The sequence below is a fragment of the Canis aureus genome, chromosome 37, assembly GCF_053574225.1.
Source record: "Canis aureus isolate CA01 chromosome 37, VMU_Caureus_v.1.0, whole genome shotgun sequence".
Taxonomy (NCBI): Eukaryota; Metazoa; Chordata; class Mammalia; order Carnivora; family Canidae; genus Canis; species Canis aureus.
In genome coordinates this window covers 21599032-21615631 of record NC_135647.1, presented here as the reverse complement: position 1 = coordinate 21615631, position 16600 = coordinate 21599032, and the positions used below count along the sequence as shown (strand labels likewise).

At 53.3% G+C, this 16600-nt stretch overlaps 1 protein-coding gene across 9 annotated transcripts in view; it reads left to right on the top strand.

Annotated features, from left to right (window-relative positions):
• CDYL (chromodomain Y like) overlaps nt 1-15002 on the top strand; it is a 230706-nt gene extending 215704 nt beyond the window's left edge. For all 9 annotated transcript variants that reach the window (XM_077886240.1, XM_077886246.1, XM_077886245.1 and 6 more), the window contains 3 exons: nt 3437-3647; nt 12311-12454; nt 13352-15002. In XM_077886240.1, coding sequence (XP_077742366.1) covers nt 3437-3647; nt 12311-12454; nt 13352-13510 — 514 coding nt within the window. In that variant the 3' untranslated portion in view covers nt 13511-15002. The remainder of the gene's footprint in view (nt 1-3436; nt 3648-12310; nt 12455-13351) is intronic.
• Nucleotides 15003-16600: the final 1598 nt, after the last annotated feature.

Below are 16600 nucleotides of genomic sequence, written 5' to 3'. Positions count from 1 at the left end.
CTTCTTAAAGTGAATATATTTTTGTCAATGTGAATTTCTCTTCATGTACTCTGGCAGGGTGTGACAGTAATTAGTTATACCAGATTCACTTAACCTCCGCTCTTGCTCATTTGCATTTAAATTAATTTTTATATGTATAAGATGGGCTTTACACATAAAACTGTATGTTTGTTGCTGCCGTGTTGCTTGGATCCCTTAAAACTTTGGGGCGAAGGACGTCCCTGTGGCAAGTCTCCTCCATAAGAAGTGGGAAATGGGAAGCTGGGGCTCGGATGGGCTGGTCGGGTTCCTGCTACAGCGAGTTCGGTCCTGGGGCCGCAGGCCTAACCAGGGGCAGTGGAATCAAACATTCAGCACGTTGGTGACAAAACCACAGTTACTGTGACTCCATTTATAACATGAGGCTTTGGAAGTCTGTGGGAACCAGTGGCTCCCTCGTAGCCCCTGAAGGACCGAGAGGCTCCTCCCGCAGGGGGCAGGCATCTTGCACCGCGGACCGGACCCGGAGGCCAGGCTGGCAGCAGCGACCTCTCCCCGTTGAGGCCTGTGCGGACGGTCACAGTGAGGGCAGAGGTCCTTTGAAACCCGGCAGGGAGCTGGCGATTAGTGGCCTCCTTTCCTGTTGTTCTGAGGTGGTTTTCTCACTTTTTCGGTGACCTCTGTGAAGTAGTAAATGTTCTTCCAAAGAATGGGTGAGAAGTTCGCTTTTGTTAAGTTGTGTTTTCCAACTCCTCTGATGACCAGTATATAACCTCTTTCCTTCCGTGCCATTCCCGGCACAGCCTCGATAGCTCGGTTCACACTCACTTCCCAGGAAGCTGAAATTTAAATCCAGTGTGTTGCGTTGAGCACATTTGGACTCTCATGCGTTTTGCTTGAATGCATGCTCTACACGCCCTGGAGGCAGCAGAGGTGCCTCCTTGAAGGCCACACTCCCGAGGGCAGCGTCCCCGGGCCTGTAGGCAGCCCCTGCCTCCCTGTCTCTGGTCGCAGGGTGGCTCCATATGCAGCCCACGTGGCCAAGCCTTTGTGGCTCTGCAAGTTTCTGCTAAAGAGAAAAGCATCTTTTTTTTAATTAATTAATTAATTAATTAATTAATTAATTAATTTAGAGAGAGAGGCAGAGACACAAGAGGAGGGAGAAGTAGGCTCCATGCCGGGAGCCCGATGCGGGACTCGATCCCGGGATTCCAGGATCACGCCCTGGGCCAAAGGCAGGCACCAAACCGCTGAGCCACCCAGGGATCACCCAGAAAAGCATTTCTATGAAGTTTGTTGTCATTGTTTTCAAACAACAAATTTGAGGGGCGGGGGCGGGGCACGCTCATTTCTGACATCTCCGAGCTCACACGTCAGAATGGTCGCTGTGTCCTCTAAAAGAGGAAAGATGGTCTTTGCTCAGGTGTCCCAGAAGCAGCCCCCGGTTTCGAATGAAGCTATCATCCCAAGCAAAAATAAAAATAACTTGAGGGGCGGGAGTGGGGAATCAACCTCAAACAATTCTCCAGGCTTTGATTTTGCAGTATCTATTTTAGAAGCATTTTTTTTTCTTCTGTACAAGATACAACGTGAGAAGGAGCGCTTGCTCTGGGGGGTGATTGATTCCTTTGACCATTTCTCTATAAAGTCACTCTCTTACTGCAGTATGTGGTCATTTCTTTCATGTTGCCCTGCCATCCCATTCATGGTTTCCAGATGTTGTTAGCACTGGTGCAGTTCCTACCGTCGCCTGTCCACACGAGGCAGATGAAAGCAGGGCGACTCCAGGGCACCCGGGGACGTGTTTTGAAAACGTCTGCTCTGTATCATGGAGACCTTTTCAAGAGTCATCAGACTGAGCATAGAAAATGTATTTCCATCATGTCATTGACCCAGAATCCTCAAGAGGTGGCACAAGTGAAGTAGCTTCATGTAAATTGTCTACATTATTTCAAGAATCCATTTAAAAGGTTGTCTGGCTCCTTTGTATCATTAAAACCCAGAGTGATCTTTCTAACAATGCCTCAGGCTCTCGTTTAGAAAGTCTCACTGCACTCATTCATTCCAATGAGTCAATTCTCACTCAATGTCAAGATCCCACAAACCTTAGGGGACCTTGGGGGCTGGGCTGAGGTCTACACTGGCTGCAGGGTGCCTTTGAGAACACTCCCTGGAACTGGGCGTGCAAGCTGCCACATTCTGCAGTGTGTCCCCTCTTCTGTTCTTCACGCACACACACACGCGTGCTCCCCAAACCTCCCTAACCTGCCCTTTCCAAAAAAAATATATGACCCCTCGTGTCACTATCTGGGGAACTTAAGATGCTGAGTCATGATTTCCAGAGATAATCTGAAGAGATGTGCTATAGCCTTTAAATTACTGAATTGCAGAGAGCAACCAGATTGTTGATTCTGGTCCTAAAGACGGTGGTCAGGTTTAGAATTCTGTAATTCTGAGCTAGAACTCTGACTGCCTTAAAGGAATTATCTTCTGTTTTAGTTGGTACATGTTTGTCCTTCTCTTCACCGTGTTAAATCCTAACAAGCAGCAACCTCTGAACGTAAGGTTAAAGTCTAGTGGGAGGAAGATAGCTGCACGTTCCCACTATGGCATGGCACCAACCTACTACCCTCAATTGAAAAGCAGCTCACTTTTCCAGTCTGATCCTAAAATAAATCCAAAAATAGCATTGGCTCGGTTTTGTAAAACTGCACATCCTCTGTGAAGGCTGCCCTACCCCTGGTCTTGCTCTCCTTTGCAGCCCTGATGTGATTGTGGTCAACAGCACACAGTGGGGTACACAGTGGCGCACAGGCATGGGTCTCTGCTGCTTGCTGTTCTTCCTTGGATCTCCTGTCTTACACTAGCCTGGACGTTTCTTGGTTCTGCACCCCCAAGTCATTCCATCTAATTCTGGATACTCCAGAAGTCTCTGGTGTTTCCAAATAGTGAGTTGTCTGAAATTACGTACCAAGTCCAGACCCAGACCCCATGGGTCCTAACCCCAACCTCCTAGTCGTTGCTCAACACCAGACAGTCCTGGTAGGCCCTGTGCCAGGTTTCCTTTGGAAGAGTTCTAGATTGGTCATCAGAAGCCCACAGTGTTTATTGGGCTCCTTATGTCTTAAAAGGAAGAAAGGTTGAAGAGAAAGATGGATTGGTCCTGGAGCCCGAGCGCCAGCTGCAAATCCAAGAGCAGCCTCTGACTGGACCTCACCCATAGTCTTCATACAGGTCCTGTAGCCACCCTCTCAAAGCATCCAGGACACCTTTGGGCCCTTACAGCACACGGTCAATACGTCCATGGCCTGCTTCCGGGAGAAGGCCTTCAGCGAACCTCAGCTCGTACCAATTTCTATAGTTCACCTCTTGGTTTATTGAACTTTATAATAGTAGATTTTTCTGTTGCTCAGATACACAATGTTTTGAGTAATTTCCCATTTATTTTTCATTTTAGAAACTTCGTGAATACTTTCATTCAGTTTAAGAAGCCTATTATTGTAGCAGTAAATGGCCCAGCCATTGGACTAGGAGCCTCCATATTGCCTCTTTGTGATGTGGTTTGGGCCAATGAAAAGGCTTGGTTTCAGACACCCTATACTACCTTCGGACAGAGTCCAGATGGCTGTTCCACCGTTATGTTTCCCAAGATTATGGGAGGAGCATCTGTGAGTATCTCTATTTTTAAAAATTATTCTAGAAAACTTCCTGAAGAAATCTAGTTTGGTCATTAGTTTTCTAAATATATACAGGGTGTCATCTTTGTGGGGACTTCTATCAAATGCACTTGTCGTTCAGTTCTGTTCATTAACTCATATTCTTCATGAAATCATAGGTTTTCATATTTTGGTTCATAGAACATTTATGGACACATTGCATCATTTCCTAGAGAAGGACTTTACTCGGTGAGCACTGATAGGCACTCTTAGTAAATACCCAGTTTGTAACCCAAATAATAGAGTGTGCCATCAAAACATTCTTGCCCTGATAACTTAAAAGCCAATAATCTAAAAGCTGTACTTTTAAGGGAAAAAAGCAAAGTGAGTTAGGATAAGAGAAGTCTTGCCGTGTGATTGTGGAGCTTTATCTTTTTAACTATTTAATCTATCCATAATAAGAGTGTTTGTAGCTTTTGATTTTTTTCAAGCAGTTACACACATTGTATTTCTTACTCCTTGAAGTAGGGCAAGAGGTGGTGTCTTGGGTTGGGGTCTCCACAAGCCCACACTGAGGTGTGGACTTTGGCATGGTGGAGAAATATCAGATGGTCTGCACCTGTGGGCAGGATGGCAGCAGGTGGAGGGCTGGACAGCGGAAGGCAGGCCCAGCAAAGCTTGGGCCACCTGTGGGGAGCTCGGGAGCACGTACGGCCTTGTCACGGTTGTCCCACAATGGACTGAAATGGCTGGTTCCTTTATGTCCATCACTGCCAAGTGTGGGCTGCCCGGGAAGAGTGTCGTGACCATGGACGAGGCGACTCTCTGCAGCAGGGGACGTCCCCGAAGGAGCTGATGATGGCTGGCTGCTGACAGCTCTCCCACCAGCTGGGACAGCACAACGTGCCCTGGACGGGCCTCGGTGGCACTTCCCCGTGTCCATCACAGTCCACCAATCGGCCTTTCCTATCCACCTCTTCGTATGCGTTGTTCGGGGCTCTCTTCCCAGAGCAAGATGTGGAGGACAGGGATTAGCCACTGATGACTGTCGTGGGCGAGAACCGCCTGGATGTCAGTTAGTGGGTAAGCGTATGATGAGAACGCGGCTACTTGCATCCTCTCCTTATCTGCGGTGGGAACAATCGCAACTTTACAGTAGAGGAGCCTGGCAGGCACCACCTTACTGAGGGCTCGGAGTTCCCAGAAATAAGGCCCGTCTTCAGCCCCAACCTGCTGCAACGAGGATGACACAGCATCAGTCCACCAGTCCTGCCAGGTGGGCATCACCTGCGTCCAGCCTGGAGAGAGCACTGGACAGGCCCGGACGGCGACAGTCTTTGGACTGTGAGCAGGGCCCTTCCAGGGAGCTGCTCGGTCAGAGACCTGGGCACCGCCCCACCCTGGAGGGGACAGAGGGGCCCAGCACCTGTGCGCAGCATGGGGTGTTCCACGTGCTTCTGGGTCGGAGGAAGGACTTTTCTAGGAAGACTGTCGAACTTTGCAGACGGTTTGTGGCTCGACTCAGTACCATGCTGACGGTCACTTTCCGGTTTTGATCGTTGTAAGAGATCATGTGAGACGTTAACATTAGAGACAGTGCTGGGTAGAGGGTGTATGGTCTCCGTGCTGCCTTTATAATCCTTCCGTAAGTCTGGCAAGAAGCGTAGAGGAAAGAGGCAGGAGTTGAGTGGACCCACATAGCTCCAGTAGCCACCCCATCCTTGTCGTCTCCCCCCAGCCGCCCCTGCCAGCCCCAGTGGCTGTGCTGTGTGGGGAACACTGGTGTCCCCCCTGCCCCACCACCGCCGAGGAGCTGCCCTTGCGCCCCCGTGGCCGCGGCTGGGCCAGGGAGCACCAGGACGTCCCCAGCGGGCAGCACGGCCCAGGGAGCCATCCTAGCCTTAAGTTCCCTGGGACCCTTGCTGCGTCCGCTGGCCATGTGCGCCCCTCGGGGACCTGCGGAGCCCAGTCTCAGCGGCAGGAGACACGGGGCCCTCGGATCATGGGTGGGGCGCAGGGGCAGTGGCAGGTGCCCCCGGCCTGCTCCCACCCCTTGTTGCCCAGTCCCGAGTGTTCTGGTCAGGGACATGGTACCGCAGCAAGGTCTGTGATGCCCTGTGTACACCGTAGCTCGGGAGAGGGTGCCGCCCCCAAGCCGGTTCCCCGCCTGCCTCTCAGACCGTCCCCGAGCTCCGGCGGCCAGAGGACCCCGGGGCCCTGGGCCTGGTCCCCCATCTTCTGGCCTGGCCTGTCCCGTGCCTGCACACTGGGCCTCCTGCGAGCCTCGGAGCGTGGTCCTCGTGAGGACCTCGGGCAGGAGGACAAGCCCGGACTACAGTAGGCATCTGTTCCCGTGACAACAGTCGGCGGGCCGCCACGTGGCCCACCAGCTGGTCTCCCCAGGAGCGTTGCCAAGCAGGCGGCTCAGCATCGGTGTCTGGCCGGAGGCTGGCTGTTCTGCGGTGACAGCGACTGAATCAGCCTCAGTGCACCCGAGCACATGGACCCCTGCGTGTGCGTCAGACCCGCGTGGGGCAGCCAGCGGCCGGGACTGCTCTCCCGCCGCGGGGGACGCCGTGTGCCCGACGCCGGTGTGACACAGCCGTGGACCCACTTCCCCAGCCACCACAGGCCAGGCCCCCGGGCCCCCAGCCTTAGGCTCCTGAGCAGCCAGCCAGGCTGTCGCCGCTGCCCTCGGGCACCGTGTCCCGATTTGGATGCACTTCTCCTTCCGCGCCAGCTGGCCCAGCACATCCGCTCCAGCGTGTTTTTCTCCGTCACTGTCTGGTCCGGCCCCTGCCCGCGGAGGCTCCAGGGCCCTCGCCGCCCATGTTTCAGCTTGCACCCCCCAGACTGAGCCAGCGCACCCACGAATCCCGCTTGCTCGTCAGGACTCCCCGAACGGCCGCAGGTGGGAGCCGAGGCGGGGCCTGGGCCAGCCGCCCGTGCGCCCACCCTGCCCTGGGCCGTGTGTGCCTTATCCCGGGTGCGCGCCCTACCAGGGCAGGCCCGATGGGACGGCTCTTGGCCGCCGTTTCCAACGCGTGGTCGTGGGTCCCGTGGCTGGGTGTCCGCCTCCGCCAGGGCTCAGGAAGCACTTCACAGTTGTTTTCTAAAAGACACGCTCTTCTCTGCCGTGAGCAGCGCAGCCCGGCTCAGAAGCCCGGGGGCCTGCCCTGGTCATCTCTGTGGCATGTGCCCCGGGCTCCCTGAGGCATCTGGTCCCACCCGCTCGGCCAGCGGCTCGGCAGCTCTGACACTTCAGCTCCACCTGGCCTGGCGACCAGCCCCTCCCGCCCCCCGCCCCCCCCCCCCGCCGGAGCAGGGTCGCACCATCCGCCGGACGCTTGCCAGGGAGGTAGACCTTGTATCCCAGCAGAGCTCCCAACACCGCGGACTCTCCTGTCCGGCCCTGCGTCCTGGCTCTGAGTCAGGCACCCTTGTGTCTTCGTGCGGCTCCTGGGACGGAGGAAGCAGGTGACAGGCCTAGCCTAGCGGCCGGGAGGGGAGGCAGGGCAGGGCTTCAGGGGACTGGGCCGTCTTGCAGGGGGAGGGCTCTGCGTCGTCTCCAGCCAGATGGCAGCATTTGTTCCACTGGGGACAGAGGGCGCAGGTGTGCGCGGTTCAGCTTGGGGGTGTCCGCCTGAAGTCCCTGTGCCGGGTTTAAGGACCTCCTCCGTCCGCCCCTCCCCACGCAGCCCAACAGACCCTCCTGGTGGCTGACCTTGTCTGGAGCTTGACCACCCAGATGAGAAGCGTGGGTCTGGATCTGCGCCTTCTCTGCCTTCTTGCTACCCCGGAGCCCCTCTGCCTGCATCAGTGACAAAGAGCAGCTGCTGTCCCGCACCCGCGAGGGTTTCAGCGCTTGAGCCCCGACCAGTGCCGGGCACCCCGGGTGCTCTGCTAGCCCATGAGGGGGGCGGTCGCCGGGCAGCCCGGGAGCGAGCTTGCCCCGAAGCCCCCTCGTCCCCACCCTCTCCCATTCCCACTCGGGACGGGTTAGTGTTCCTGGAAGCAGAGGCTGGGGGTTGGGCAGGCCGCCCACCGGGTCAGCATCTTGGCGGGGCAGGGAGGAGGCGGACTGGGCTGAGGGTGAGGTGAGGAGCGGTGCCCCCGGTGCACAGGCGCCCCGGAGTGGGCGTGGCTGTGGGGGGCCGCCCGGAGGGACCGTCCCGAGCCCCCGGCTAGCAGCGCCCTGGCCGCCAGGCAGCAGGTGTCTCCTGGGCCGCGACGACGGGCAGCACATGCGTCCGCCCCGGGGTGGGCTCCGTGTTGTGCGGGTGCAGGGGTGGGCGCCCGCCTGTCGGGTCCCCTGGGGCTGGCGGCAGAGTCGTCCTCAGGGCAAGTACGTCGGGTCCCTTCTGAGTCGCTACCGTGAATAGGTTGCTTGCTAGCACTTCACTGGTCGTAAAGGCTCCGGAGCGGCGGTGAAAGCGTCCTGCGCCGGTCCTGAGGCCTCGCTTGAGATGGAAGTGATGGGGCTCCGTGCCCAGGCCGCGTGAGCCAGGCCAACGCCTGAGTCACGCAGACGCAGGAGCCGGCCGCGGGGCACTCCCAGCCTGACACTCACGCGCGGTTTGGGCAGAGACCAGAGACCTCCTGGAACTGGAGCCCTTGGGCCGAGGGCTGCTCCGGGCTGGGCGGTGGCGAGCGGGACGGCGGACGGACGCCTGCCTCACCCGACCGTCTGCAAGACGCGCCCCTCCCCGCTGCCTGGTGGCCTCCCGGGGTGCAGGGTTCCCACGGGGCGGTGTGTCCTGTCGCCCCCTCCCCGCAGGCGGCCGCCGGGCCTGGGGACCCGACCGTCCCACTGGGGCGACGCCGGTCGCAGGACCGGCCCTCACCTCGGCGCTCTCGGGCCCGGTGCCTCCAGCGCCCGCTGAGAAGCCCCGCCCGGAGCAAGAGCGGGGAGCGGAGAGTCGGCTCGAAAAGTGCGGAGCGCGGACTCCGGCCTCCCCGCGGGGGACAACTGATGCCACTGGCCTGCGTCACACTGGAACGGCTCTCGTGGAAGGTGACTGCCCAGGGAAGGCCCTCGTGACCCCGAGGAAGGTGACCCCCCCCCCCCGGGGAAGGCCCTCCGTGAGCCCGAGGAAGGTGACCCCCCCCCCGGGTAAGGCCCTCCGTGAGCCCATGGAAGGTGACCCCGCGGGGAAGGTCCTTCCATGAGCCCCGTGGAAGGTGACCCCCCCCGGAGCAGGCCCTCCATGAGCCTCTGGTGTGTGCGAGCTCCCGGCAGCCCAGGCAAGGCCCGGGCAGGTTGGGCTCGGCACAGGGCGTGTCGCACTCTGCAGGGGCCAAGCCACATCCCGGCCCAGGAGGGCCTGCCCCGAGCAAGCTGCAGAGCCTCGCCGTAGGCCGGACTGCTCTTCTGGAGCTTGCTGCGCCCTGTCCCCAGGAAGCTTTCGGGGCGCGCGGCATTCGCCGTGCTGGGGCCCGCTGCCGCCTGCCAGAGCCTCGCCCAGGGCAGTGCGAGGCCGGGGCACTGGGGCCCCGCTGACACAGCTGGCAGCTCTTGCTCCGGCGGGTCCCCGAGAGGCGACCAGCTGGGGCTCCGTCCCCACCCCGAGTTTCCCGGAGAGGCTGCGGCTCTGGGCATGGAGAGCCGGGCCCGGTGGCTCGGGGGCCCGGAGCTCCCCAGGTGGTCGGGTCTCCCCACCGCACCTCCCGTGTGGCCTTTCGGGCTGAAGGAAAAGGGGCCCCTGCTTTTCCCCGGCGTCTCTCACTCGGCTGTCTGGGGAGTCCCATTAGAACTTCTTACAAACACTAGGCCATCCTGGAACCAAAAGGCAGCCAGTAAACCTCCCGTGACCGAATCTTTGCAAATCCGTTTCTCGAGCAGAAGTTAGAAACCTCTCGTGCTCAAGCTGCTGGAAGTTGAGCATACGAGCTCGTGCTCATTGAAATTGTGTGCATCGGATCTCCAGGATCTTACGGTGTTACCCGTTGACCTGTAACTTAAACCAGCTCCCTCCCTGTCCTTGCACGAGGAACAGTAACAACCTGGAGTCGGTCCTACTTTTGTGCTCTTGGGTAAAGTCAGAAATGCCCTCTTGTCCTGCACATAGAATAGAGCAGACTGAGGAGGAGAAGACTCTGGGGACAGCGGCCGTGGAGTTAGCCTGGCTCTGGGAGGAGGACCTGGGGCAGTGACCGCTCACCGCATGGCGGGGGACTGACTGCTCTGGTGGCCCGGCTGGCGGCTGGCTAGCACAGGACGGGCCCGGGGACAGGAAAGGGCTGGGGGACAGGGGGAGGGCTCTGTTCTACCTCCAGGGGGCAAAGAGCAGTATTCAGAGAGGCCGCAGGGTGGGGGCAGGCCCACAGAGGGGCGGAGAGGGAACCCGTGAAGGAGACTCCCTCCCCACGCCCCACTCTCAACCGGCTCCCGTTCGCATCCCCCGCCTGAGCCAAGACCCTGTGGTCCGAGCTGGTCTTAAGTGACATAATCTGGTGTTGTCTTCACCGTGTGTTGCGAGTAAAAGAAGCACAACTTCGGAAAACCAGTGAGCACTTCCCACCCAGTCATTGTGTGAGCGCTCCTGTCCCCCTTCCTCGGTGCATTTAGATCTGTCTTCAGGAGAACTATCTCACCAGCTAACAGCAAGGTTAAGTCAGATTTCTAAACACATTGTTTATTTTAGACCTTTTCGTTGAGAAGAGGGTGTTCCGCGCACAGGTTTTCAAATAGAACGTCTCCAGACTGTTCAAACATTCATGACTTTGTTCAAGACTTGGCACAAATAACAGAGCCACGTTGGGGCCAAAATAAGTCATGAGTGTCACGGACCTTGCAGTCCTCGTGGGGACCCAGCTCTCCGCCCTGCTTTCCGTCCTCTGCCTGCGTTGCAAGGGTAGTGAGCGAGCCCAGACGCTTGCTTTGCCTGCTCTTTTTCCTTGGGTGCCGTCCACACTGTGCATTTCCTGTGCAGTAAACGTCTTGATGCGTTTACGGGGGACGTACGGGTCGGCTGAGTAACCTTAAGGCCTTCCCATAACAATATATTTACCTCTTTTGGAAAAGGAAGGTCACCTCCCAAGAGTGTGCTTTACCTGAAGCCCAGTAGATTATGGTCAGGCCCTCATCGTGACCTTCCGAGTGTTTGAGAAGGTTAGCAGTCGGGGAATTGTCACATCAGATCAGAACCTATCCTTGTCACTTAGGTTTTCTCCCTGTTTTGATTATCCGTGAGCCTGTGATTTGAATGAGAGAAAATCGACGCACATCGTGTTGAGACTCTGGGTGATATAGAATCCAGGACAAAGTTAAGATCAGTTTCATGTACGTGCACATACACACGTGTCCATATATACTTCTTTTACGCAAAAACAAATATTTCCTCAGTTGAGCCATTTGAAATAATTATAGTCAGACCCTTCTTTTAAAAAAGAAAAAACAAGATTTTCTATATTTATTTGAGAGAGAGAGAACAGGGCAGAGGGGGGGTGAGAGAGAGGGAGCAGCAGACTCCCCCCTGAGCACGGAGCCCCACACGGGACTCAACCCCAGGACCTTGGGATCATGATCTGAACCGAAGGCAGACGCCCAAGCAGCAGAGCCACCCACGCCCTAGTCAGACCCTCTAGGAAGCCTACAGTAGTGGTCATTTTGGATGCATTCAGGTGCTGAATAGTTTCTGTAACATCCAAGTGGTAAAATGTGGCCAAGTCATACTCCAGCAGAAACAGTCACTGCCCTTAGGACATTGTCCGTGAATACTGAGAAGTCTCCATTGGCCTCTCTCAGATCTAGAAAATACCGAGTAGTAACCGTGACTGATTTAGATCCCTAAAACTACAAATTTTCTTTTTTTTTTTTTTTTTTAATTTTTATTTATTTATGATAGGCACACAGTGAGAGAGAGAGAGGCAGAGACACAGGCAGAGGGAGAAGCAGGCTCCATGCACCGGAAGCCTGACGTGGGATTCGATCCTGGGTCTCCAGGATCGCGCCCTGGGCCAAAGGCAGGCGCCAAACCGCTGCGCCACCCAGGGATCCCAAATTTTCTAGCTTTGCTTATGCCTCAGTTTCCCAGGATACTGTTTTGTGTATTAAATGACTTAACATGTGGGAATGGCTGCTGCTGCGAAGGAAGAGGCAACTGGAGAGGGGCCCGCCAGTAGCTTCAGGCTGACGACAAGTTGACCTGGGCGCCTAGGGGCTCAGTCAGTTGGGCATCTGCCTTCGGCTCAGGTCATGATCCCAGGGTCCTGGGATCGAGTCCTGCACCCAGCTTCCTGCTCAGCGGGAAGTCTGTTTCTCCCTCTGCCTCTGTGCGCACTCGCTCTCTCGCTCTCTGTCGAATAAATAAAATCTTGGGGAAAGAAAAAAGGACACCTTCTCTAAGGGAGATTTCTTGGTCATGCCCACGTGATTTTGTATTACATCATAAAATAAGCCTTTTACCTTTTTTTTTTTTTCAATTACCATTTAGTATATTACCTGTCGTGCGTAGTCACTCATGCCTCGTTGGGTTTATTCTCGGTGCGTGGGCTGCAGAACAGTGCTCCTTAGATGGAACCAGGGAGGAAGTGCAGCACGTGCCTACCGGGCCCCACACGTTCAAACACCCGTCCTCACTTTGGATATGCTCTTAGATGAATTTTCAGGCCGGGTCTTGTCCACCTGCCTCTCGCTCACATCTCATACCAGTATCGACTCTTCTTGCTTTCAGGCAAATGAAATGTTGCTCAGTGGACGGAAGCTGACGGCGCAGGAGGCATGCGGCAAAGGCCTGGTGTCCCAGGTGTTCTGGCCAGGGACCTTCACCCAGGAGGTCATGGTTCGCATCAAGGAGCTCGCCTCCTGTAATCCAGTTGTAGGTGGAATTCATTCTCTTACACACATTACCTTTTTTTTTTCTTCTTCTTTTTACTCTGACTTTTCCCCCAGGGAGCTCGCACATATAACGGTGTCTTCTGAGGCCCCGACCTCTGCTTCCGCTCGGCCGTCTGCACGTGAGATGCTGCCAGAGTAGAGGTTGATGCCACTTTGCACAATGTGCTTGCCTTACCTCCCGGTTGCAGGTGCCTAGGAATGAAAGGGATGCATTTCAGTCAGATTTAGTAACTTCAAAATGTCCTAGAAAACTATAAAAATCATCAGTATAGTTCTTTCTGTTTCCAGGGCTCTTCTCCATGATCATGTCTGCTCCCCTGTCCCTTATGGTGGGTGTGAGCTTTGGTTTAATCCATTGGGTAATACTCAGCCTTGTAACAGAACTGCATTTAGCACCTTATAAGATGAAATGTTATTTAATATCAGTTGACAGGACTCCCATCTAGACTCATCCTGACGTAACAGCCCTCGTTACTGTACTGCATTTTGGTCAGCAAATCCCCGAGCAGGGATTGGTGGAGTGCTCACTGAGCATCCCAAGAGCTGACGTCCGCCCAGGGGCCAGCCCTGCAGCAGCACCAGGGTACCCGGGCTGCTCGGTCTCGGTGCGGAGATGCCAAGGTACGAGAAGCGTAGCTCTCCGGATGTAGCTCAGTGGCTGTTTTAAAGTTGAGAATTTGCCTGGTCCCTAGTGTGAGCATACGTCAGACCTAGCTCAGACCCGATGCGCGCTGAGAAAAACTGTCTGGTGGCCTTTTTAAGGCTTTAACAGGCAATTACTCAAGTGTGATAAGTGCATCCATCAATGTGGGGACAAATAGAGCCAGTGCTTGCGGACGCGCACCCTTGCTGACTCACTGCTCATCGTTTGGTCCAGGTGCTGGAAGAATCCAAAGCCCTTGTGCGCTGTAACATGAAGATGGAGCTGGAGCAGGCCAACGAGAGGGAGTGTGAAGTGCTGAAGAAGATCTGGGGCTCGGCCCAGGGGATGGACTCCATGCTGAAGTACCTGCAGAGGAAGATTGATGAGTTCTGATTGGCAGGTGCCTGCTGGTGACACTGGAATTATAGAGCAGGACATCTGCGGTGCCAGGTTGCCCTTCTCCATCCTCACCGCCCAAAACAAGTTCACTTTTAGCTCACGCTTGGAAGCAGGACTTACAACATCCAAGCTATTTATTATCAAGGAGTTTTTAAGTACTGTAACTTTAAAATAAATAACTACAAAGCTCCTTTGTCCAAACGTCATTATTTTATACTTAATATACACACAAGTATAAAAGTATAATGGTGAGCTCTAGACTGCTCTTTGAAGCTCTAATTTTTGTTATCTTTAGCTAGTACTGTATAAAAAAGAAACGAAGTGTGTTTTGCGGTTTTGGGTGGCAGAAAAGTCTGGAATAATGTTTGTTTTCCTTATCTTTTTTCCTTCTAGAACACAGAATCTAGAGGTGTTAGCCAGCCTCATCTCCCCTGCCCCAGTTAGAGATACAGAAAGATCTGAGATGTGCCTTTGTCTCCAGAAAGGTACAAATACCTCAGAGATGGAATGTCCTGAATCAGAAGTAAAACTTATCGTGTAGGATAAGTATTTCTGATGAAAAACCCACTGACGAACATACCCTTAAACTGAAGTACACTTAGGATTCATGCTGGAAAATCCATTGATTCTTCCTTTTTAATATGTCCAGTTCTTACCCAGTTAACATGAAGAAACCACTGTCTCTCCAGAAGAAAGCTTGTTTTGCAGTATTAGTGAATCACTGAATAGCTTAAGTATGAATATCTAAGTTATAAGTTAATCTTAGTGGATTTTAAAGAGTTTTTCTGACCCTTTTGAAAAATAACTACATAAGTGCTTCTTGTTGCTGGGTGAGAAATACTACTTTATATACAGTTTTGGTTTTTCTATTTGCAGATATGATTGATGTATTACACCAAAAAAAAGTATTTTATGTTTATAAAGTGTAATTTTTAGGTTCACTTAGAATATATTTTATTTAATAAGTTAAATTTCTTTTGGCACACTATTAAATGCAGAAACTCCTTTTAAAAGAAAAAAAAAAAACTACCTTATATTCATTGTTTAATGTTCCCGGTCTCTGCTTTCATGTCTACGCAATATGCGGAGTACAGTGTGGTGTCCAAGAGTGCCCTGTGTAAATAGACATTCACATTCCTTTCAGGAGTGGGGACTGATTCCTGATTACAGACGCCTATTATTAGGCTTCTGGGCTTGCAATCATATTGAATGTATGAAGAATGAAATAAAATCAAAACCTTATTTTTGTACAGTTTGGAAGTTTATACTTAGAACCGACCACCTCCCGGCCACGTGGAGAGCTGTACAGTGTGTAAATCTGCCTTTACCTTGGATTGGTTGGTGCAGTATTTTTGCATCTGTGGGACCTACTTTTTCGTTCAGTAGTTTGAACTATATATAATAAACTGTACAATCTGTAAAGTTTTTATAGAATAAATATTCAGCTGTGAAAACTGGTTAAATAAAACTAATATTTCTTAACACATTTGAAACGTTTGTCTCGTTCTTCACTCCCGAAGTTTCTCATGGGATGTGCAGTCATTTTCGTGGGATACGCACGTGGGCATCCGTACAGGCTGGAGGGTTAGGAACGCCTGTGGACCGCGCCTGGAGAGGAGCCGGAAGGTGACAGATACCGTCCTTCCAGCCACGCTCACTGCACTGTCCCCAGGCTGCCGCTTCTTGGGCTTTGTCCCCCGTCTCCTCACTCCTGTGTCGGGTGCACATTGCTGAGTACATGGCTGACTCCTGCCTGTTTCTGAAATTCATACGTTGTGTCTCCTGTAAGCCTCGGTGACTAATTTAGCATTAAGAGGCTTAGAACTTATTCCTTCTCTGCCCAAACCTACAATGTGGGCATTTTCATTCCTGTTAGAGAACGTGAAGTCTGAAACACCCGACGTAGGGGGAGGACCAGGCTTCCCACCTGGGTCGGTGTGGCAAAACCAGGATTCTGGTGGCAACCCCGTACTGTGTGTTTCCTAGAAATTACAAAGAGGGAACAGATTCAGCTGGGTTCCCCTCCAGGTAGAGACCTGACTACATCCTCCTGGATTTTGCATTCTCCGGGCCACGTTGACCACATTCTGTCTTCTCTGAAGCAAAACGTTCATGTTCCGACTTCTGGCACATGAGTCGAGCCCAAGCAGGAGGAAGAACTACTTTAAATCTTTATGTTTGTGCCCCGTGTCGGTGAAGGTGGCCGGAAATGCTGTCTTTCAGAGCGGCGGGAGTCTAAACTGGTTCCACTTCGAGGAGAATGTGACGGGATCTAGCAAGTGCACGTAGAAGGATTCATCATAAGGAATGAACCCTTGCAGGACATACGAGAATAAAGATACATAATGCCATGCAGTTCATCTCAGGATTTTTCCTAACTGTGAAAAGCTAGAAATGGCATACAGACTCATCAGTAGGGTTTCAAATAATTATGCCACCACCACGCAATGGAATACACAGCTGTTAAGAATAAAATATTTCTAAATCTTAGGTGAAAAACATGTTATCAAGCAATTTATCTAAAAACACCCATTGTGTGCTTTTAAGAGCTTAAAATGATGTGCTTCCCAGCTCCTGGGTCTCAATACTGCTCAGCCCTTGGCAAGTGGAGGTGGAAAGCCAGACAAGAGATGGGCACTGTTGCCCTCTAAGGCCTCTGACCAGAGCCGACCCTTCTTGGTCTTCATTCCTCGGCTGTGCTAATAGTGAAACCGCTAGGATTTGTACACTGCAGGATGTGCCAGGCGCTGTCCCAGACATCTTTTTTTTTCTTTTTTTTTCTTTTTTTGTATGAGCTCATGGTTGTTTTGAGGGAACTTCATTTCCAGACATTTATTAATGTAATATACAATCACTCTAAAATGAAAGCTCTCAAAAAAAAAAAAATCTTTTGATAGGCTGATTCAGTTGCTAGTGACTGACAAGACCACTGAAGACAAGAAACGAGAAGAACCCTGAACTTTAAAGATCTTTGAAGGAAATCATGGCCGGGATGTAAGAAGGAAGGTGCCTGGACAGCTGCTGGCTAGGCTGCTCCTGCTGCTCCCTGGCGTCATTGGTTGGGAGTGAATGAGGGGTAACCCA